The sequence below is a fragment of the Cryptosporidium bovis genome (genome assembly GCF_009768925.1).
Source record: "Cryptosporidium bovis isolate 45015 chromosome Unknown contig_10, whole genome shotgun sequence".
NCBI classification, from domain to species: domain Eukaryota; phylum Apicomplexa; class Conoidasida; order Eucoccidiorida; family Cryptosporidiidae; genus Cryptosporidium; species Cryptosporidium bovis.
The window spans coordinates 392460-414503 of record NW_027125029.1 but is presented as its reverse complement, the minus strand read 5'-3'; the positions used below and the strand labels follow the sequence as shown (position 1 = coordinate 414503).

The 22044-nt window shown below is 26.2% G+C and overlaps 10 protein-coding genes across 10 annotated transcripts; 7 read left to right on the top strand and 3 right to left on the bottom strand.

Moving 5' to 3' along the window:
* Nucleotides 1–55: 55 nt before the first annotated feature.
* FG379_000295 (uncharacterized protein) lies at nt 56–1363 on the top strand (the record flags this gene model as incomplete). Its single annotated transcript, XM_067325705.1, has 1 exon — nt 56–1363. One exon carries the CDS (start codon nt 56–58, stop codon nt 1361–1363), a length of 1308 nt encoding a protein of 435 aa, XP_067183249.1.
* A 358-nt stretch (nt 1364–1721) lies between these two features.
* Nucleotides 1722–3104, top strand: FG379_000294 (uncharacterized protein; the record flags this gene model as incomplete). The annotated part of the gene is made up of 1 exon (XM_067325704.1): nt 1722–3104. The coding sequence occupies one exon, from the start codon at nt 1722–1724 to the stop codon at nt 3102–3104; it is 1383 nt and encodes a 460-aa protein (XP_067183248.1).
* Nucleotides 3105–3527: 423 nt separating this feature from the next.
* FG379_000293 (deoxyuridinetriphosphatase bacterial origin) lies at nt 3528–4025 on the top strand (the record flags this gene model as incomplete). The annotated part of the gene is made up of 1 exon (XM_067325703.1): nt 3528–4025. The coding sequence occupies one exon, from the start codon at nt 3528–3530 to the stop codon at nt 4023–4025; it is 498 nt and encodes a 165-aa protein (XP_067183247.1).
* A 143-nt stretch (nt 4026–4168) lies between these two features.
* Nucleotides 4169–4552, bottom strand: FG379_000292 (uncharacterized protein; the record flags this gene model as incomplete). The annotated part of the gene is made up of 1 exon (XM_067325702.1): nt 4169–4552. One exon carries the CDS (start codon nt 4550–4552, stop codon nt 4169–4171), a length of 384 nt encoding a protein of 127 aa, XP_067183246.1.
* Nucleotides 4553–4880: 328 nt separating this feature from the next.
* FG379_000291 (oocyst wall 5) lies at nt 4881–6821 on the bottom strand (the record flags this gene model as incomplete). Its single annotated transcript, XM_067325701.1, has 1 exon — nt 4881–6821. One exon carries the CDS (start codon nt 6819–6821, stop codon nt 4881–4883), a length of 1941 nt encoding a protein of 646 aa, XP_067183245.1.
* Nucleotides 6822–7569: 748 nt separating this feature from the next.
* FG379_000290 (uncharacterized protein) lies at nt 7570–8606 on the top strand (the record flags this gene model as incomplete). The annotated part of the gene is made up of 3 exons (XM_067325700.1): nt 7570–8317; nt 8377–8442; nt 8512–8606. 3 exons carry the CDS (start codon nt 7570–7572, stop codon nt 8604–8606), a joined length of 909 nt encoding a protein of 302 aa, XP_067183244.1.
* A 637-nt stretch (nt 8607–9243) lies between these two features.
* Nucleotides 9244–13521, top strand: FG379_000289 (uncharacterized protein; the record flags this gene model as incomplete). Its single annotated transcript, XM_067325699.1, has 1 exon — nt 9244–13521. One exon carries the CDS (start codon nt 9244–9246, stop codon nt 13519–13521), a length of 4278 nt encoding a protein of 1425 aa, XP_067183243.1.
* A 172-nt stretch (nt 13522–13693) lies between these two features.
* Nucleotides 13694–15340, bottom strand: FG379_000288 (uncharacterized protein; the record flags this gene model as incomplete). The annotated part of the gene is made up of 1 exon (XM_067325698.1): nt 13694–15340. One exon carries the CDS (start codon nt 15338–15340, stop codon nt 13694–13696), a length of 1647 nt encoding a protein of 548 aa, XP_067183242.1.
* A 615-nt stretch (nt 15341–15955) lies between these two features.
* Nucleotides 15956–17395, top strand: FG379_000286 (putative low complexity; the record flags this gene model as incomplete). Its single annotated transcript, XM_067325696.1, has 1 exon — nt 15956–17395. One exon carries the CDS (start codon nt 15956–15958, stop codon nt 17393–17395), a length of 1440 nt encoding a protein of 479 aa, XP_067183240.1.
* A 2793-nt stretch (nt 17396–20188) lies between these two features.
* Nucleotides 20189–21841, top strand: FG379_000285 (disulfide isomerase precursor (PDI); the record flags this gene model as incomplete). The annotated part of the gene is made up of 1 exon (XM_067325695.1): nt 20189–21841. The coding sequence occupies one exon, from the start codon at nt 20189–20191 to the stop codon at nt 21839–21841; it is 1653 nt and encodes a 550-aa protein (XP_067183239.1).
* Between the last annotated feature and the right edge of the window lie 203 nt (nt 21842–22044).

Here is a 22044-nt window from a genome sequence, read left to right as displayed (position 1 = left end):
ATAAATATTTAAAATAAAATACTTTGATGATTATAAATTAAATTTTAATTTAAAAATGGAAGAAAATGAGGATTCAATAATAGATTTTTTTTCACTCTTAAGTACTATTATTCCTAATTCAAATGAATTTGTCAATCCAAATATTGATAAATTTGAAGATAGTCAAAAGGATGAGCATGAAAATATTTCATTAAAAAAAGAAAAATTCAATAAATTAGAAAAAGTAATAAGTGAAATTAGATTAAAATGTTCTTTGAATGATGTATTTAATATTACTTACGATAATAAATGTGGCAATAGTGACTTTTTTGATGGGATTAATGCTGAACAGAGGTATTTGGAAATACTTGAAAAAATTCCCGACATTCACGAAGTTAGGGAGGCAATATCTTCTGGATGTTTAGATCAGGAGGATTTCGAAATAATAGTTATTTTTTTCAAGTCTATAATTGAATTGTGTAAACCTGAGAACATTACTATGATGTTATTTGATAATTCAGATAATAAGAGAAATAATCAATTAGAATCAGCAACTAACAATGTGTCAGATGATAATGAAAACTTTGATAATATAATTTACAAGAAGAACAGTATTTTTCCATATTCCATAAGGCTTATATTTTCTACAATAATAAAATCTGAAAATAGTGTAAATTCCCGTTATGTTTTATTTCAAATATGCAATCATGTTGTAGAAACACTAATAGGATGTAATTGGAATGATTATAATTTACTATCTTGGTTCTCTCGTCCAGCACTATCAGAAATTTTGATTACTCTTACAAACAATGACAATGGGCAAGAATTAATCGATAAAAATGAAGTTTCAATATCTAAAAGAAAACAAAGTTGTAATAGTTGTCAAATTAAGAGTGTTGTTTTAAGTTCAATATTGACGAAACTAATCGAGGTATTCAAAATAATAGAAAATTCAGATGATGGTAATATTATCACGATAAATTTAGTAGATAATATTTCACTTTGCTTTTCAATCTCTATTCAAATAATTTCTCAGTATCATCCGAGTTGTTATAATATTCAAATCAATTCAACTAATGACAATGGGTTTAAAAGCTGGTGGTCAATTAAACCTGAACTTTTTAACTTAATAAAGTTTAATAAAACGACGAATAAAAGCATAAATAATTCAAACATTTATCGATTATCAAAATTTTTATTCTACAAATTAGATTCTTCTCATTTAAATCTAAGAAGAACGTCGACTAAAAGCCATCTAATCAAAAGTGTTTCTTATAATAATTCATCACCAACCGGATATTTTTGTAATGATAATCTTTACGCAAATATTAAGTTGGATCTTCCTGATTCACTATTTGGTTTTATTAATGAACATGGAAGATAATAAGTTGATAATATTTAAAATCAGATTACTTTAACATAAAAAAATGATACTAAATACTAAAGTTGTGTACAATCAAATTGTATGTTTTATTTTTATTTGATTATAGACAAAATATATACTAATTCATCTTAGATCTAAAAAATTTTTTTTTCATTGTTATTTGATACCGGTATAATAATGAATAGCACGTCTCTAAAAGTGACGCCAAGGCGCCAAAGTCTTTATTTATGTGTTGAAAATGTTTATGTTTAAATAAAGGTTCAGGTAATGAATCTGTTTGTTCTGTAAAAAAATATCATTTAAGTAGATTGTTCTGAGAAAATTCTAGATATTTGGTTGATAGAAAAAGGTATTAATGATGAATAGCAAAGATGGGTTTTTAGGTTTAAATTCCAATACATTGGATAATACATCTCAAGTAAGTAAACCTCATGTAGGTTGGGGAATAAACCGTCAGGTTGAGGATAAGGAACATAAAGAAGAAGTAGTACAATCGGGAACTACTTTTGTGAATAACAGCTTTGTAAAGAGTGGCCAATCATATTTAAAGACCTCTCAATCAGGTTTACAGCAACAACAAGCAGGTGTAAATCAGACTGCATCTGGAGCAACAACCAACATGTCCAACAATATGACACAAAATCAGAATAATTTTAGTTCTAATTCCAGTTCGACGTCTGGAGTTAGTTATTATAAGCATTCAACAGGTAAAACAACAATAATATCAGTTGAAATAGATATATCGGTTATGCTAAGAATAGTTAAACACTGCTTTGAAAATTATCCTCATATGAATGCTTCAGGTCAGTTATTGGGCATGGAATATGGAAGTAAATTGGAAATAACTACTTGTTTCCAACTTCCGACTAGAGAGGATTTATTACCTTCATTAATGAGTAATTATAACAGTACAAAGTTAGATAAAGCAGAAAAATTAGATCTAGAAGAGAGGATAATGGATGAAATTGAAAAGTATCAGATTTCTATGTTAGATGTAATGCATGAAATTAGATCAGACTGCTTTGTATTGGGATGGTATCAAGTAGTACGTTTAGATGACTTTCAAGATGTTGGAATAATTTCAAATATTCTATCGTATCACAATTCTGAAACAAAAAATGCTGTTTTATTAAGCATAGATCCAGATTTATTATATCAAGGTAAAAATAATGCTTTTAAAGCATATATATTGAATTCTGAATCAACAAACAAACTTAAGGAGGAACAAAACAATATTCATGTCTTAAAACCTACAAGTCTAGATGAAATATTGACAGAGTTACCTATTCACATTAAATATCCCGTTTTATCTGAAGCCTTTCTCCTAGACTGGATTTCATCTGACGTATTACAATCAACAGTAGATTATTCTGAATTAACACTTAATTCTAAAAATTCATTAGACATATGTGACAAGTCACTATTAAACCTTGCAGAATCCATAGATGCTTTGTCGGTTGAACAAGAAAGATTGTTTAAGAGTCACAGGGATTATAACAAACAACAATATTTAATTAAACAAATGGTGGAAAGAAGAAGAGTTGAGAATGAACAAAGAAAACTTAAGGGAGAAAATCCATTGCCAGTTGATATTGATTCAATTAAAAAAGTGGATCCTCCGAACTTTTTACCATTCATGTTGGTGTCAAAATATGTTGAATTGCAATGCACAGAAATAAATAATAGTTCAAAAGATGGCCTATGTAAGGTTCTTATTAGAAATATAAATAGAGAAAACTAGACTTAAAAGTGACAATGATAATTTTAACTATTAACTTTTTTTCCAATATCTTGTTTTGTAACCCTTCCTATCCTCCCCCCTCACCCCATACATATTTTAGTATTATTAATTAAATACATATGGCTACTGACTTATATATCTAGGGTTTTGTTTTTTATTTATTTCTTTTTTTTGTATTACAAGTTCATGTTTCTTATATGCGGGAGAGGGGGCAAAATTATATAGTGGGTACCCTGATTATAAATAATTACCCATAAATGTGTAATTTATGTGTAAAAAGGTTAAATTTAATAGTGTAAGTCAAGTAAATTAACAATTATTTTTGTTGAATATAGATAATACAAACAATAAAATTAAATATAATAAAACAAAAGACATTTTTTAGGCACTGTTTAAAAGAGTCTGGTATAATTTTCAGTCTAAATGAGATTATCATTACTTCCATTAAATCCCATATCAGAAGAACTTTACAGAAATCATAAAACATTCCATGATGGAGACTCTGGTCTTGATTTATTTATAATTGAAGATCAGATGATAAAGGCAGGTGAGACTGTATTTATTAAACTGGGTTTTAAAGCAGCTGCCTATTCAATAGACGGTGACAAACCATTAAGTTATCTGTTGATTCCGAGATCATCTATTTGTAAATCACCCCTTAGACTTAGTAATTCAGTAGGTCTTATTGATGCTGGATATAGAGGTGAAATAATGGCTCCAGTTGATAATATTAAGAATTTTGATTTCGAAGTAAAGAAAGGAGAAAGATATTTCCAGCTAGTCGCTTTTAATGGTGAGAAAATAACTTTAAATGTTGTAGAAGAACTTGATGAAAAAACATCTAGAGGTGAATCTGGATTTGGGTCGACAAATAACTCAAATGATGATCCAAGTCCCTCATGCAAGATGCCGAAATTATAGAATAAAACTCATATTTCTTTCTTCGGCAATAGGAATGAATTAAATATTATGATCACTCTTTGTAACTTTAGACATATGAAGTACACTATTTTCTCTTTCAAATATTTCAATTAATAATACTAAAATTTAGAGTCTTTTCATAACTAGATATCGTCTTTATTTTGAGGTAATTTAGGTCCTTGAATGGAATTGATGCTATAGTTTGTATTTGAGTTACTTATTTTAGGATTAATGATTGATTCGGTTCTAGCGAACTCTATGTTTATAGGTTTACCGAGAATATTCCTTCCATCAATACTATTTTTTGCATTTATTGCACTATTTATATCTTGAAACAATATAAAGGCTTGACCTCTAAATTTGTTTCCACCCTTTATTGTTATCTTCTCTATAATACCATATTGTATAAATAATTCAAAAAGAAGCAATTTAAGGTCTTTTTTTTTAATTCTATCATTCAGATTCTTACAATATAGTGTGTTATTTGCAGGGCTATCGTTGTTTCCAGAAACTAATTTATTAAGCATTAATAATGGAAGTATAAAAAATAACACTTAAGAAGATATATATTTATAAATATCTCTTTAAATATATTACTTGAAAGACAAATGTCAGTTATTGCATCAATTATTATCAGTTTATTTTGTATTTTTAACTATAGTATATATATTTTAATTTTACAAGTCAACGACTTTTTTAATTAATTTGAATTTAAGCGGTTGTGAAAATGTCGATTATTCATTGGTTTCTTGCATTCAAAAATGTAGTAATATCAACATTATTTCTACATATCTTCCAATAATACTGATTGTTTACCATGTTTAACTTATTTAATATATTTTTATTGTAAAAATGTTAATTATTCATATTATTTCTTGGTCTGGGTGCAGTCTTGATATTATGTGGCTTTCTATTTCCACCAACAACACTAAATTGATTTAAATTTACATTGTTATTATTTAAGTTACTGTTACTTCTGTTATTATTATTATTTTTTCTTTGATTGGCACCCTCTAAATTATATTTATTATTATATCCTAAATGCGAACTAATTTGATTATTATTTGTGATTCCGTTAACTTGTCTTTGTATATTACTGGTATTTATGACCTGTATACATTTTGTAATTGATTCATCTGTTGGTCTATATCCATTTGGGCACTCTTTATACGGTTTTTTCATTGTGAAGCATTCATTTGAATCAGAGTTTAATTTGGAATTCACCGGGCAAACACTTATGGGATTTTTTTCTACTTGTTTGATACACTTATCTATGTATTCATTATATTCCTCTGGACAGCCATATTCAGGTAGTGTTATACTCTGCAAAATGCATTCCATTTTTTTTTCATTATATTCGAAATTATCAGGACAGACATATTCTGGTTTTAATTCTGCACTATACATACAATCTCCACCAATTAATGAATATGGTTCTTTACAATACAACTTAGGTTCCTCAAAATTTTCTTGTATGCACATTTGTTCTGCTTCATTTAAGTTAAAGCCATATGGACAACCTCTCTCAGCCTTTTTTTCCTCATATTTTACACATACATCTTTTTCTTTAATATAAATCTCGCCGGACGAACATACTTTTGTTGATTCTCTAATTTGTATTTCATAACATTTTTTTTTAATCTCATCATATTGTTTTCCTATTGGGCATGCCATTTTAGCCGGTAATATATTGTTTCTATAACATTTTTGTGTTTTCTCATCTAAGATTGTATCATTACCACAATACATACTTGACTTCTCTACCTTGATTAACTCACATTGTTTTCCATCGAATATATATGAATCTGATGGACACCTATATGATGGAGGTTCTCTCAGTATTTTTATACAAGTTCCTTCTTCAACACTAAATATAAATCCATCCCTACATCTCGGTTCTGGATTTGAGAATGAAGATTGAACGCATTGAAAGCCTTCTAGAATATAATCCTTTGGACAAACCCTTTTTACAGGCTCACCCTCAGTTTTATTTACGCATGTCTCTGATTTTGTATCAAACTCAAATCCATTTAAACACATTGGCTCTGGATCACTAAATATCTGCGCAATGCATGTTGAACTTTCTTTATCCATTATAAACCCATTTGAACATTCTAAGTTATACTGTGATTTAACTTCCTTTATACAATAAGTTGTTTTTCCATTGACATTGTTATTTATACCTGATAATTTTGATTCTTCACTGTTACTATTTTGAAAACCAGATTTAACTCCCCTTGTAGTCAATTTTATGTTATTATTTGCACTATGTTCTAACTTCTCTTTTTTTATATATCCTTCATCACAGATATCTTGTATTTTTTTCTTATTGTATGTTAAACATACTCCATTTATTAATATTGAATTCTCTTTACTGCATCTCGATTCTGGTGTTGACAGTTTTACTCCTACACATATATTCTTATTTTCTGACCATTTTAAACCTCTGCCACATTCAATTGAAGGTGCTACTTTTTCTTCCTTAATACACTTTTTACTATTATCTGAAAGATAGTAGTCACTAGGGCATATTGATTGCATTGATATTTCATCTATACACCTACACAAGTGGCCAAATTTTTGGCAATTCTTTGGACATGTACTACTTATCGCATTTACTTTCGATAAACATGTATCTGTCTCAGAATCATAAAAATCTGGTTCTTTACACACTGATCTTGAATTTACTATACTAGCGTTTGTTACTGTTTGTGATGTAACGATACCTATTTTAATCTCTATAAATTCACATATAAATAATATTGTAATAAATAAGTTTACAAATGGTTTATTCATTTTCCTGGTTATTTAAACACATCTATGCTAAGTTTTTATCATTATTTCATTTAATATTAACCAATTTATATTTTGTGCTATTTTAACTATTGTTTATTTTATTCCCAACTTTATTTTTTTCCTTCCTACTTAAACTTTTAAATATTATACTTTATATGTTCTACTTTAATTAGAGAATGAATTATTTTTTAATCATTTCTAAATAAGTGATAAAATAATTGTTTCATGTAATATTTATTATCTATTCTCGGATTTGAGTCAAATTTATTCTGTGTTAAATTATATGTTCAATTCTTAAATACATGCATGCATACATGCATACTTCCACATTGTTTGCAAAGTTACCGGTATAGAACAAATTAAGTGCTATTAAATCAATGAGCAAGCAAATATAAATACACAAGTATATGTATAATATATACATATATATGCATATATATGTATATATATATATATATATATATATATATAGATAAATATATAGATATATAAATAGATAGGTATAAATATATTAAATATATACAATTGTATATTTTATATATTTACCTTGTAAACATAGTACAAATATATAAAATAAATATTTACATATTTATGTTTATAAAGTAAGTATATTTATTTTAGAGTCAAACACAAGTGCGATTGTAGAAATCGAATTTTATTAAAATTCTTAACGAATTAAAGTACTAATAATTAGTATTTATAAAATAATATATAAACACACAATTTTGATTTACAGCTTTTCAACAAAATGACAAGAATTACAATTACTGTTTTATTCATTGCATCAATAAGCATTGTGAAATGTGCAAAAACATATCTTGGTCTTACAGAGTCCGTTTTAAATCAAATGTACGACAAAGGCTATACTAGAAACGAAATACAATCACTCGTAGGAACAATAAGAAGTTCATTTTTAAACGTGTCTGAAAATGAAAAAGGAGATTGCGGTGAAGGTTTAAAAGGACTTTTAGATAGACAACTTATCCCTGGTGATCCAGATTCATTGGAAAGAGTCTCTGGAATAATTCATAATGGTCAGTTCCAATTGTATAGAGGAAAGCTACCTATAGTAAATTTGTCACCCTCATCTATTGAGCTTCCACTAGAAAGTTTATCAGATATATGTTTTGGTATTAGGAGTAACACAGGTATTGGACATAATATATGCACAAAAAACAGAAACATGAGAAATATATGGATGAATGCTATTAGTGAGCTTGTTTTTTGTGAAAAAACTGGCATTAAAACAGGTAAACTACCTGAAATTTCAAAAGAACAAAATATACTTGCCGGTAGTAATGTTGGATTACTAAAGCCAAGTGGAATAGATATTGTTATTAAGGATAGTACTCTAGGTAAACCATTTCTCGCAATAAATGGGAAACCTATATCTCAAATTATACAAAAGCAAGCACTTGCTGCCCAAAATGCAATGACACCCAAAATTAATGTTGAAAGTGAGGAAGATACCATCGAAATTCCTGCTGAAGTTGAAGGTAAGTAACTTTATTTAATATTAACTTTAAAGTCATAAAATAAACCAATTTAATCATAGGTTCTTCAAGTTTAGACATTTCTGGTGGGTCCGCCTTAACGGATGCTGAAAAACTTGCTATTCAAGGTAAGTAGTGAATTTATTATTATCAACTAAAAAACACTGAATAACATCTTTAATTATTTTTCTCACCAGAATCTGACGCCGAACACTTAATGATTACTATTGAAGAAGCACCACCCACGGGATATGCAGCATTACATATGTCAAATAAAAAGGAAAAATATTAGGTGAAGGAAAAGAAAAAACATTATAAATTCAGTAAAATGTTACTTCAATATAAAATTAACATTAGATAAAAAATATAATAAAACTGAGTTATTCTTTTCTTTTTCAATTAGATTAAAAAAAATCTAAAAACTAAAGTGGATAATAAATTTTATCGATTATTATAGGAAATAAATTATGAAATTAATAAATATGAAATGTCATTTAAAGTGAATATCTAATATGTTTCTTAATTTCTATATATATATATATATATATATATATATATATGTTGTCACAATTTATGTATTAATTTTGACTTTATAAGTAAAAATATAAAGAATAAAGCAAGTAGTAAGAGTTTTCTTTAATTCAATATTTTTTTATATACATAAATATATTTCTATTAATTATTATTATTTTTTGATAATTTACATGTGGATACCCCGGTATGACATAAGTAATCATGTATGCATGCATGTATATAAACTGGTCATTTTATTTATTACTACGATTATTACTTTCTTTTTTTAACCTTATATAGTTTTTTTAAACTATTAGTAATGAAGTAATATTGAATTTAAATTTAAATTGAAACAATATTTGGCAAAATTAAAAAAATATATATATATATACATGTATATATGTGATTAATTATCAATGGTTTGGCAAGTAGAACTTGAGGAAAAGTTGGAAAGGGTAAAGCATAGTGGAGGTTTATGTATATTAATTGAGGATGTAATATCAAATATATTAGAAAATGGTAGCAACAATTCAACTAAAATAAACAAAAGTTTAATAAATAAAATATTTGAAGCATTAAATCAGTCTTTTATCGATAATAATTGGTCGTGTTGTAATAGTTGTTTGAGGTTCGTATGGACATTAATACAGAATAATAATTTAAAATATAACGAAATAGAAGAAAAAAATGTTAAAATTTTACTTAATGTATATTACAAAATGGTGTCATTATCAAAAAAAAACCAGATTGTAGAATTAGAATTTGCTACAATGTTAAGAAATATAACAGGTTTTTTCATGTCATGGGTAGATGAATATTATTTATTGAATAATAAACTAAGCTTTAATGAGGCAGGTAAGAACTACTTGAATCAACATGTTCCAATATTTATGAAAGATGATATGATGCTTGAAAAATACATTTTTAGTTTATTTGATTTATTTACAATAATAGAGCCTAAGAGGTCGAACTGTAATGGTGTGCTTGAGTACTTATTTATAGGTCACAGTTACATTTTATCTAGTAGATATGCAGCTGAAACATATACAATGATACAACAAATTAATAGTATTCAAAAAAAGAATGTTAAATTCGATTCAAATAAACTGGTAGATTGTATAAATAGATTCCTATATTGTCCGGATTTTGAATTGCAACTAATATTAGGAGAGTTAGTATGGCGTATATTAAAAAAAATAGAATTTGGAGGAGTGCAAAGAAAACCAGTAGATGAAGAATATATTGACTTTATAAATTCATTTAGATCATCATGGCCAGAAGGATTAATACAACTTAGGTATATTAATGGTGAAAATTTTGATTATTCATTTAGAGGGCTACTTACACCGTGGAATAAAACATGTAATGGAAATGGAATGAATATATGGTCTTTGTCTGGAATTAAAATGAATATGAGTATATTAAATATAAAATTAACGACAGATATAGATATATGTGCTTTTAGTATAACATTTCATTCAGATATAGACGAAGATGACTATGTTAAATTAAGGAATGCTACAATTACTGACACAAATATCGTTGATAATAGCAATAACACTGAAAAAGAATTAAAACCACACTTATCATCAGCTGAAATACCATATTGGACAATTAAATCTGTATTATATAATGAAATAGAAAGCGAACTAAGTATTAATATAGTATTGAATGAATTACTTGAAATTAAGCAAAGTTGGACGGGTTTATTCGCATCAAATATTGAAAATGTAGAAAAAGATAAGAAAAATGAAATATTAAAAATCAGTTTTTATATAGATGAGGAACAAGCCAATCATATAATGGGATTGTTCAGAGCAAGCAAAATTGAAAAAATATACGGAATGAGAGAAAACGAAACACCATCTAGGAAAGTATCTATTGCAGACTCAAGAGCAATTTTAATAAGTCAGTCTAATCTGATTAATGAACAATTTAATATTATAGAAAGTGTTGAACCAAGCATGATAAATTTTGAAAATATAAAGATGTCAATAGCAACTACAAAAAATTTTAGAGATGAAAACAAAGATTATTTTGCTAATGATAAAACCCCAGAGATATTTCAAGAAGATAAAGTTAGAAGAGTTAGTTTTGTAACATCTAAAGAGTGTAGAAAAGATGAAATTAAATTGAAGAATAACAGAGAAATCAATAAAAATGAAAACTATAATGTAGATTTACCATTGTCAAAAAATGATGATAGAAAAGATAAGAAAAACAAGAAAATCAAACAAAAAAATCAAAAAAATAAAGCAGATATTATTATAATAGGCTTGTTAAATGAACAAAAAAAATTAACACAGGAAATGGAGGAGATAAATAATTCAGAGAATAAAATAAATAATACAAGTATTGGCTATGTAAATAAAAATGGTGAGTTAGAAAATAAAAGTGAAATAAATTCAGGTGAATCACCAAAAAAGACTATTGACAAGAATATTAATGTAAATGATAATAGCAATAATAATGATAATAGATTAAAAAATATTAATAGAAAAGAGGACAATTTAAAATCAGTGAAAACAACAAATTATGTGAATAGAGAAAGAAAGGGAAAGATATTAAGCGACACTAACAAAGAAATTAAAATTGATACATTAGGTGATGTAACTGATAAAACTTGTGATTTAGAGGACAAGAAAAATAGTAAGGCTACTAATAAAAAAAGTGATAATAAAAATAATAACGACTTGAATAAGAACAAAATAAACAATAATTTAGAAGGTAAAATTGTTAGTAATAAATCAAATAAGACGAAAAAAAAGAACATTGAAAAAGGTATTAAAAGCAAAAAAAAGCAAAAAAATACTGAAATACAAACAATTAAAAAAGCTAAAAATGATAACACAGAAGGTAACAGTGAAAAAATGAGTGAAATGATGAAAATAGACGAAGAAATCGATAATGAAAGGGAATTAAAAAGCGAGGAGTCTAAATTAAATTTTATTACAGAGAAAAAAGAGAACAAGTTTAAAACTAAAACATGTAAAGAATTTGTAGAATCAAATGATAACGCATTTGTAAAAACAATGGAAATTCCTAGTTTAAATAAATCAAATACAAGAGTGTCTTGTTTAAAAAGGGGAAGAATACAAAAGAAAAACGATGAGGATAATGAAATGTTAAAAAAAAAAAAACCTAATGAGCATAACGATATAGAAGTTGAAAAATTAAATATTTGTAACATTAATAATAATGATAACACTATTATTAAAGATAAAAATGTAAGCAATATAAAAAAAACAATGTTAAAAAGGAAAAAGAACAAAGAAATAGAAGATTATAGAGAAGAAAGTATTGATATAATAACGCCACCAAAATTCAGAAATAATGTAACCAATGGAGTCTTAGAGTCAAAAATAGGTAATGACGAGATTAAGTATGATGATGGAAGTAATTCAAATAAAGAAATAACAACAGTAAATACATTAAATCAGACTACATGTCCAACAAGAGTAAATAATGAAAAAGGAGATGATAGTTTATTGAATAGAAATGTTGAAAAAATACAAGCGGAAACAATTGTTCCGAAGGAGATAGCTGTTACAGATAATAATTATCCAATATTGGAAGAATGTAAACGTTTAAATGATTTGGAAAGTAAGAAACTTAAATATTCATTGGATACGAGGTCAGAAAAATTGTTTAATAAGTGGCATGATGAAATTAATGGTAAATTTGACCACACAAAGGGAAGCAATCACAAGTTAATGACACCAGAAGTAGTACAGATTAAAAAAAAATATAAGAAAAAAAAGAAATCAATACCAAAAATTGACGAAAAAACAATGAGGGTACATGAAAATAACAATGATAACATAGAAATACCAGATGGAACAGAGAATGGAAATCAGACTGTAAACGAAGAAATAAATAGCAGAATTATAAATGAATCTAGTGATTTAGAATCTTTGGATATTTGCGATTATCGTATATCTGATTATACAGAAAAAGATATGACCGATGTAGAAATTGCCTATGAAAATAAATATTCATTAAATTCGGTAGAGAAAATAAGTCTAGATGACAATAATACAATACTTTATTCACCAGATCAATTCGATGACAGTATAACATTGACGAATTATAGTTCAATAACAAAATTAGAGTCTGAGAAAGGAGTGACAGAAATGCTGCCAAGTGAATTAAAAATATCAAGTATTAAGTTGGAAGAAAAAAAGGATCTAGACAATATGATTAATAGGTTTGATGAATTAAACAAAAAATTACTGAACAGATGTAACAAAGAAGTTGAGAATTACTTTACCAAAATTAAAAAACATATAGAAAATATGTGGAATGATAAATTAAATAAATTTAAAGAAAGAAGGCGTGAATTAAATGTGAAAATTGAAAAAAATAGAATAAATATTGAAAATGAATATAAAAATTTAAATGATAAATATATACAATATTTGGACGAATTATATATTGAAATAATTAAAGAAACAAAAAAATTAAAGGGAACAACAAATGTAAATGAATCCGATAATATAAACAATAAGTGCAACTATATAAGTATATTAAATATGAAAAATGAGTTAGAAAAAGGAAGAAAGTTAATGTGTAATAACATAGAAAAATTGAAAGAAAAAAAAGAATTAGAGAAGAACAAATATGAAAATAACTCAAAATCAAGTAAACTGAATCTGAAGCAATTGTTAAAAAAAATGATAGCAAGTGAAGACTAAGAATAAAAACGCAATAAATAGATTACACTAATAAACAATAATTAAAGAAAGATACAATTGAATTTTTGATGAAGTTTCAACATTAAAGTGAAATAAAAATGATTGTAAATAATGAAAAATAGAAAAAAATACTAAAAACATATTTGTTATAAATAAAATAATTGTAAATTGTTTAGAAGTGCATTTTCCACGATGATCTTAAAAAATCCAAATTCTTCTTTGTTTGATCAATTGTATTTTGAATGACCGGTATTTTAAATAATGAAAATCTCAGAAAATTAACTTCACATTCAACATCTAATTGGACATACTTTTTGGAGGCGCAGTAACATTTTTTTAATTGTGATTTGTCATTCTTGTCGCTATTATCATTGAAATAACTATTATTGTTATTATTATCATTATCAAAATTATTATTAACTCCACAAAAACAATTATTTAATGTCTTGAATGGAGTAAAACGATGTCTTATATTTACGGTAAAGGCATCATTCTCAGGAATTCCTGTAGAATTAACATCTATACATAATAATATTCCAAGATCATCACCCAAGTAATACAATTTGAGGTCTTCTTTGCATTTAAAACTAATTGAACTTTTTGAAGACAACCAACTCAAGCCAATGCCACCAATAGTAAGAGATTTTTCATATGTATAAACAATATGTTTCATAAAATTGTATTTTGAAGGTTTATATTCAATTTCAACATTGGAAGCACCTGATAATTCTAGAAATCGAAGATAAACATTTTTTTTACTATCTCCACTTTCATCGGAAAGAATAGTAAATACCTTTTTAATATCAATTGGCATAATTATACATGGAAATACATTTTGAAGTGAAGAAGTTGGTATTGGATTAAAATCATATTCATTTATATATTCCTCAAACTCTTGGCTTGATTTTTTATTTAATAATTCTAGTATATTCGAATTCTCAATTTCATAATTATTAATTGTGTCTTTACCTTGTAAGTCATATAATGGGAAACAAATAATATCATTCGGAATGATAACCTCGCTATTATTATTTATATTTTTATCAATATTACTAATATTATCAAACGATTTCTCACTCTTAACAATATTGCTTAAGTCATCATTTAATTTGTTATCACCCTGTATTGTATCATATATTCTACTACAACACAATGTACAAAGTCTTGACAAAAGATCATAAACGTATTTAGTATGAAGAAAATGGCAAAACATTATTTCGAGACGAGTGTTATCGTCTGTGTTTGTATTTAATTCAATGGTTACACTACCTCTTAGTACTTTGCTTCCTCCTCGACGAACCATTCTTGATATTTTTGTGTATTCCATTGTAATTAATGTCGTGTCCGAAATTTTTATACCTGGAAAAACAGAATATTTAGATAGTAATTCCTTTTTCTCAAATAATATTGATATTGGTGAATAGAAAATAATGTTTTTGTCACTTATAAATATTCTCCCGTGAATTCTTTTTTTAGAGTCATATCTCCAACAACAACCAAATGACATATTTGTTTTTGAATCAATAGGTATTGTATCTAGACCACAATTGTATTTATAACAAATTTTATTTAAATCGCTATTTACCACTTTATTTTTAGAAAACTTATTCTTTTTGTAGCAATTTATTAAATCTAAAATGACAATTAAAATAATAATCAATGTAATTATTACAAAGAGTGGATTTAAAAATATAGATACATATTTATTTGCTAAGTAATTTAATATATTTACCAATACATCTAAATAAGAGTGCTTATTAAATAGTTTTGAAGAGAAATCATATTGATATATATTATTATTATTATTATTATTAACCATTAAACAAATCCAAACTTAATAATAACTATAAATGTATTTTATATTTATATAAACTTAAAGCCTAATGTATATAATAGTTATATTATGACATTATAATCTCATTTCTAACTTTTTTTTCATTTAAATAGAATAAAATAGAAGAAAACTCGATGTTTAGTTATTGATTTATTTCTTTTCAATGATTTTAAGGTAAAAAATAGTCAGACTTGAATAAATAATAACAAATGCGAGTTATATTAATACCAACAAAATATTTTGATTGATTATAACTTTGTGCCGTATCTATTAAGTTTTTTCCACTTGAAAACTAAATTAAATATTTTATTTATTAAAATTAATTTGTTTATTTTTCCTTGCACTTTTTTCCCCTTTTCTTTTTCATATATCCTTCATTCTTTACCCTCTTATTTTGGTCTCCCCTCCCCACCCCAATACCATTCTGATTAATAAAAAAAATGCCCGAAAGCCTATTTTTATTTGATTATACCGGCATTAGTAAAATACATGATTAATTTCAAGAAGTAAAAATGCATGTAAAAAATAGTTAAAATAATTTCAAAAAGCTAAAAAATAATTTGTGTTTATTAACCTAATAGAACATTAAAGTTAAATAAAATGAATTGGTTTGAAAAGTTAACATATAAACTAATAAAAGGAGAAATTAACGATGATTCAAAAGTAGATGATCTAATTAAAGAAGAATGCAAAAGTGCAATAGTGTGGGTAGATAAAGAGAATAAATGTTTAGAAAATGATTCAATTTTTAATCAAATATATGAACTAAATGGTTGTTATAGGTGTAACTTAAAAATACCAGGATTTGGCTTTGGTAATTATTTATGTGATATAATGTTAATGGAAAATGAATTGGCAGTGTTTCATTTAATAAATAGAAATAATTTAAACATACAATGCATTATAGCTCCAATAGCAGCAACTGCTTTTGCTAAGACAACGGTAAATGATGAGAATATGAATGATAGAATTATATCTAGGGGTGAGTGGGTTATATTGCCATTTAATCATATACTAGATATGAAATTAATTGAAAATGACAATTTAAATATAAAAACAAAATCAGGTATAAATTATATAATAGGTGATAACATTGAATGTGTAAATAAAATGTTAAAAATACATGAGAATAATATTAAACATGAAAATAAAAGTACAAATAGTGAAAACAATCATTCAATATTAAATAATAATGAAAACAATGAATTTAAAATAACAAATGCCAAAATACCAATATCTAACTTGGACATTGCTACTCAATCAATAAATGAGATATCTCCATACTCTAATCAATATCCATGTTGTATCGTTTCAATTTCGAATATCAAGCTTGCTGAAATAATCACATCAGATTTATTTTATGGAAAATACATATTAGATCCTCAGGAAACATTTAATTTGGTTATTAGCGAATGGAACAACAATAGTGAAGACAACGATTTGGATATATATAATAATAAAGATATTCGTTCATTTATTCTTAAAAGTGGGTCAAATAGGGATATTCAATATAAAAAAAAAATTAAAACAGGTTTAGTGGATATTTGGATATCATTTAAGGAGAAACATCAGTTATTGTATCCATTGGATCTATCATATATACATCTATTAATTAACGTTAATTTTGATATATTTGAGAAGGAGATTAATTTGAAATTACTTGTAAGGATATTATCACTAAATGAAAATCAGTCGCAAATGGACATAGAATGTGAGCTAGAGAATATATCCGAATTGCCATATTTAATTAGATATCAGTTCGAAAATACGACATTAAACAGCATAAAAGCTACTGTTGATAGGTATATAGATGGAATTAAAAACCAAATGATAAATACTTGCAATTCTAACAATACAAACAATATTAATAGTTCATGTGTGAATGAAAATTTCTTGCTAGAAAAAATAACTGATTGCGGAACTAGTTGTGGAATTGAATTTGGTGCAAACAATAACAATGAAAATATGTCGTGCAATAATAGTATATGCTGTTTTGTACACTTTGAAAGGTTGTTCAATAAATTAGTGAATAATTGTTAATATATTCATTATTAAATTTACAGTACATTAAATAACAATTACAAATTTTTTTCTCACTTAGTGTCCATTTTTTTTTTGCCATTAATAAATATGAAGCTTTACCGCCACGAGACAAGATAATAGGCGCTATAGATAATAAAAAGATAAGGTCAGATACAATAACTAAAATAAATATATATAACGTTTTAAGTAGTGTTATTTGTGAAAGGAAACAGAAAATAGTTAATAATAAATTGGATATATGTTAAGGCAAATAGTCATAAAACATAAGTATCATACGATTCCAATGATGATAAATTAAATTAAGTAAAATAACAACAATTAACGTCTCCTTACTTTATGTATAATGCATATAATGGCTAGTCAAGACAATTAGTTCTTTTTTCCTGGAACATATTATAGTATAATATTAAGGATTTCAAATTTAATTGGACTGTAAATGACGTCTATTGAATATTAATAAATATATATTGATATTTTCAATAAGTATAGAGTAATGGATTCTATTCCCAATGATGATAGTGTTATATCGATTCGAACTGATTTTTATTTGATGAATAACTATAAAACAACGAGCTTTTTAACTCTGAGGGACATATTTTTCGTCAACAATAATAAGTGAGATAAATTAATGTCTTATTTTTTTTCGTTCAAATATAAATCCCTAATGTATTATATTTAAATGGATTATTGCTTGATTTAGGTAAGTTTTTTTCCTGCTTTAAATATACAGTTGGGCTTGTATAGTGTGATATTCGATGGTGAACGACACAAATGTATATATTTAATGCGAATTCTTGACAAAAATACTATTAGATGATATATTTTCTTAAAACTCATCATTATGGTCTAGTAAATTCAAATTTTATATTACAATTTATTTGGACATATAAGTGAATGTGTTAACTTTTATTATATCAATATTCTGAATGGAATACTGCAATGAAGACTATCAACTCTCTTCTCCTTCCACCGAATCATTTGTTTATGTAGAAAGAGTTAGTGTCGTTTATTTGTTTGTTAATGATACAAGTAAATAAATGGCACCTGAGCATTATTTCAAGTAGATCGTATTTTTAAGACACTAATTAAAAAAAGTGATAATTTAATGTTAATAATTGCCTATTATATTTAAAATCTAACCTAAATAATAATAGGTATGCAGAATTAAAGGATGATGATTAATTTGTTAACTTATGAAATATCTGTCAATCCACCGAAATCATAATGTGGATAATACTATGTCTGAATTTTCTGACTTATTCTGCATCTTTATATATAATCTACAATGGTAAATTTGTGTCAAGAATGTTTGACGAACAAACAAGAAATAATGAGTTAATTTAATTATTAATTGTATTTGACGTATATATATTCATGGTTTTATTACAGTTCTTTAAATGGTCTATAAATGGAATAATATATTTCGAAGTATTTTGTTAAATAATTTAAATTACTGATAAGTTGTTTATTTACGATTTTATTATGAAAATATTTGAATGATTTTACTTGGACACTTTTTTTTAATATTAACATAAACATTTACTAATGTCTATACGATGATACCGAAGACCAATAATTGACTTTTTGAATGAAATATTGGATCAATCTTCATCGAATAATAAATGAATCTCGGGTGTCATGCCTCTTCATCTATGATGATTAAATAAGTAGAGGTTATGTCAATCACAGGGTTCGACATACAATTTTTTATTATAATATACAATAAATAATTGTTTACACTCGGATAATAAGTACCAAACTGTTTAAATGCAATTATGTAAATGTGAATTGGCAGTATCAATTTGGTATTTTTTTAGGTATTTATGTGGGGATTTTATTCACCATTATAAAAAGACAACTATACAAACCCAGGTATATATGTAATTAAAACAATAGTAATTAACTTTTGATTGTAGATGAAAAGGTTTGAACACTGTTATTAATATTGTCTGTTTTCCGTTAATTTTTAAATATTTAGTTATAAAGCTATTATTCACTTCATATCATGGAGTAACAAGCAATATAAAGTTATATATTCGATTCATTAATTATAGATATGTGCAAATTGGGCGAAATTAAGCTCGAGATTCTCCGCATACAAGAAAGAGGAATATATTTTATTTCTTTTATGATAGATACGGATGGGAAGGTCTGAGATGCCTTGATACAATTTTATTAGAAATTGTATTTACTTAGTGGTTAATGGCCGAAATGGCTGTAGTCTCCTAACAGAAAAAACGCTGACTATTTGTTATCTAATAGTTGGCTTGAAATGGGTTGACTGGCAAGTGGGGTATATCTTTTCAATTGAGAAGATTACGTCTAATTAAGTCCAATTCTCGAGACGTTGAAACTTTGTTTTTTAACGAACTCAATTCAGACTACTCTAATTTCGCTCAATTTTTTTTCTTTTTACTGTCTTATCATTTCGTATCATGCATGTAAATTGTAGTAACCTGTCTCGTCCCAGCGGCAAAATTTCCACTATTTTTATTTTTGCAGTTTGTATATTAGTATAGTTATTTGCTTTGAATATATTTAGTTGTAATTAAAATAAATATGGTTTGAGGCGGATAGAGTTATGTGAGATAAGAAATAATGTGGAAATAGGATGGCGTTGTTATATTAATGAATTAGTGAAGTTTATTTGTTAAAACTATCAAATAAATTAATCAGATTTTTTTTTTTTTACATTTAATAATCAAGGACAAATCATTTATAGAATAAAGAGGCTATTGTATTTACAGGTTGGCGAAAAAGAGCTTGACATTTAAAATTATCTTGAAAAAAATGAGATTTCTCAATGTCTTATTAATACTGTTTACGACATGTGTGGCATTAAACTGTGAAGTTATTGAATTGGATAAAAATAGTTTCCCAGATTTTATAGGGAAAAACGATCATTGTCTCGTCTTATTTTACTCAGAAGATTGTACTGCCTGTGCAAATGTAATAGAAAAGCTAGATAAACTATATTTAGAATTTAAGAATATAAATGTAAGTCTAGGAAAGATCAATGGTGAAAGAAATTTAAAGTTGTTAGAAGAGTACCAAATAAATGATTTTCCAACATTGAAATTTTTCAGGAAAAAAGTACCAGAAGAATATTATGGTGGTAGAGCAGATGTGGAAATATTAGATTGGACGAAGGAACAAATATCATATCCAATTAAAATGATTGAAAGTAAGTTAGATATTACAAGAACCAATATAATCAGATTGTTAGAAGATGACGACGTGATTTATTTTTTATATGGTGCTAAGAATAGTTCGGAATACAATGTATTTTATGAGATAGCCGATTTTAATAGAGTATCTGGTAAATTCTACTTTATTTCTTCAAAATTAATTCCAAACTTAACTGCGAGTAATCTTATTGATATTTATAATGATAATTCAGACACTGATTCAATTTTGGAAAGTAATAATGGCAATAGTAATAATAATAATAGTTGGTTATTGTGCTTAAGAAGATATGAAGATAATGGAATTATATTCAACAAGTCATTGAAAAACAAAGGTGATGTATTTGAATTTATAAAAAATAATCACGTACCTTTATTTGGTGAAATATCTAGCAAAAACTTTGTTAAATACTCAGATATTGACTTTGATTTAATATGGTTGTTAGTTCCTATGGAAAATGGAAAGGGAAATCAAAGTATAAAACCATACGTTTCAATATTAACGAAAATATCACAAGAGTTTTCTAGTAATTATAGAGTTGTTTGGCTAGATACTTCAGAACATTCTACACATTTAAGTACTGTTTTACTCGTTGAACCTGAAATGCTGCCTACAATTGCAGTAGCTAAGACAAGGCCATATATTTTACCACCTAATACACCTATCGAATATTCAACCATTAAAAAATTTATCCAAGATGTTGATTCGGGTAAAATCGAGCCTAAGTTAAGGTCTGAGCCAATTCCATTGTATAATGAGAATGATAAATTTACAAAGATTGTAGGAGTCAACTTTAACAGTATTGTGCTTGATGATAAGAACAATGATTGGATTATATTATTAACCACTCCTTTTTGCCAACCGTGTAATGATACTGAAGAAATATTAAAAAAATTAAATGATGCATTAACTATACAAGGTGATTCAAAAATAAAATTTGGCATTATAGATATAAGTGAAAATGATCTACCTAAGGATGAATATTATTCAAATTCAATACCTTCTTTACTATTTTTTAGTAAACATAATAGTAATCCGGCCAAGTTTAATGCTGATGAAATCAGTTACATTAATATTAAACAGTATATTACTAATTCGACATCTATTGATATTGAAAATTTATCTTTTAATGATCCAGAAAACTACAATGATTTGGTTGTAACCATATTTCCTGAATTTGAACAATTTGCTGACGAACCTCCAACTCAAGAACAAATTGATTTAGTTGAAAACTCTCTCAAACACGATGAATTATAAGTTAATTAATAGTTTAAATAAGTTTAATTAAGATTTTGTGATTTTGTTCATTTTCTATTTTTAATCAATTTTTGCCATTCTAATGTTTTCTTCCACAATAAGTTATATTTTACTTACATGTAATAATTTATAGTCTTTGTTTTTATCGCTTTACAACTATTGCCTAGTTATTTCTCTTATCAAATATGTAAATGGCCTCCCGC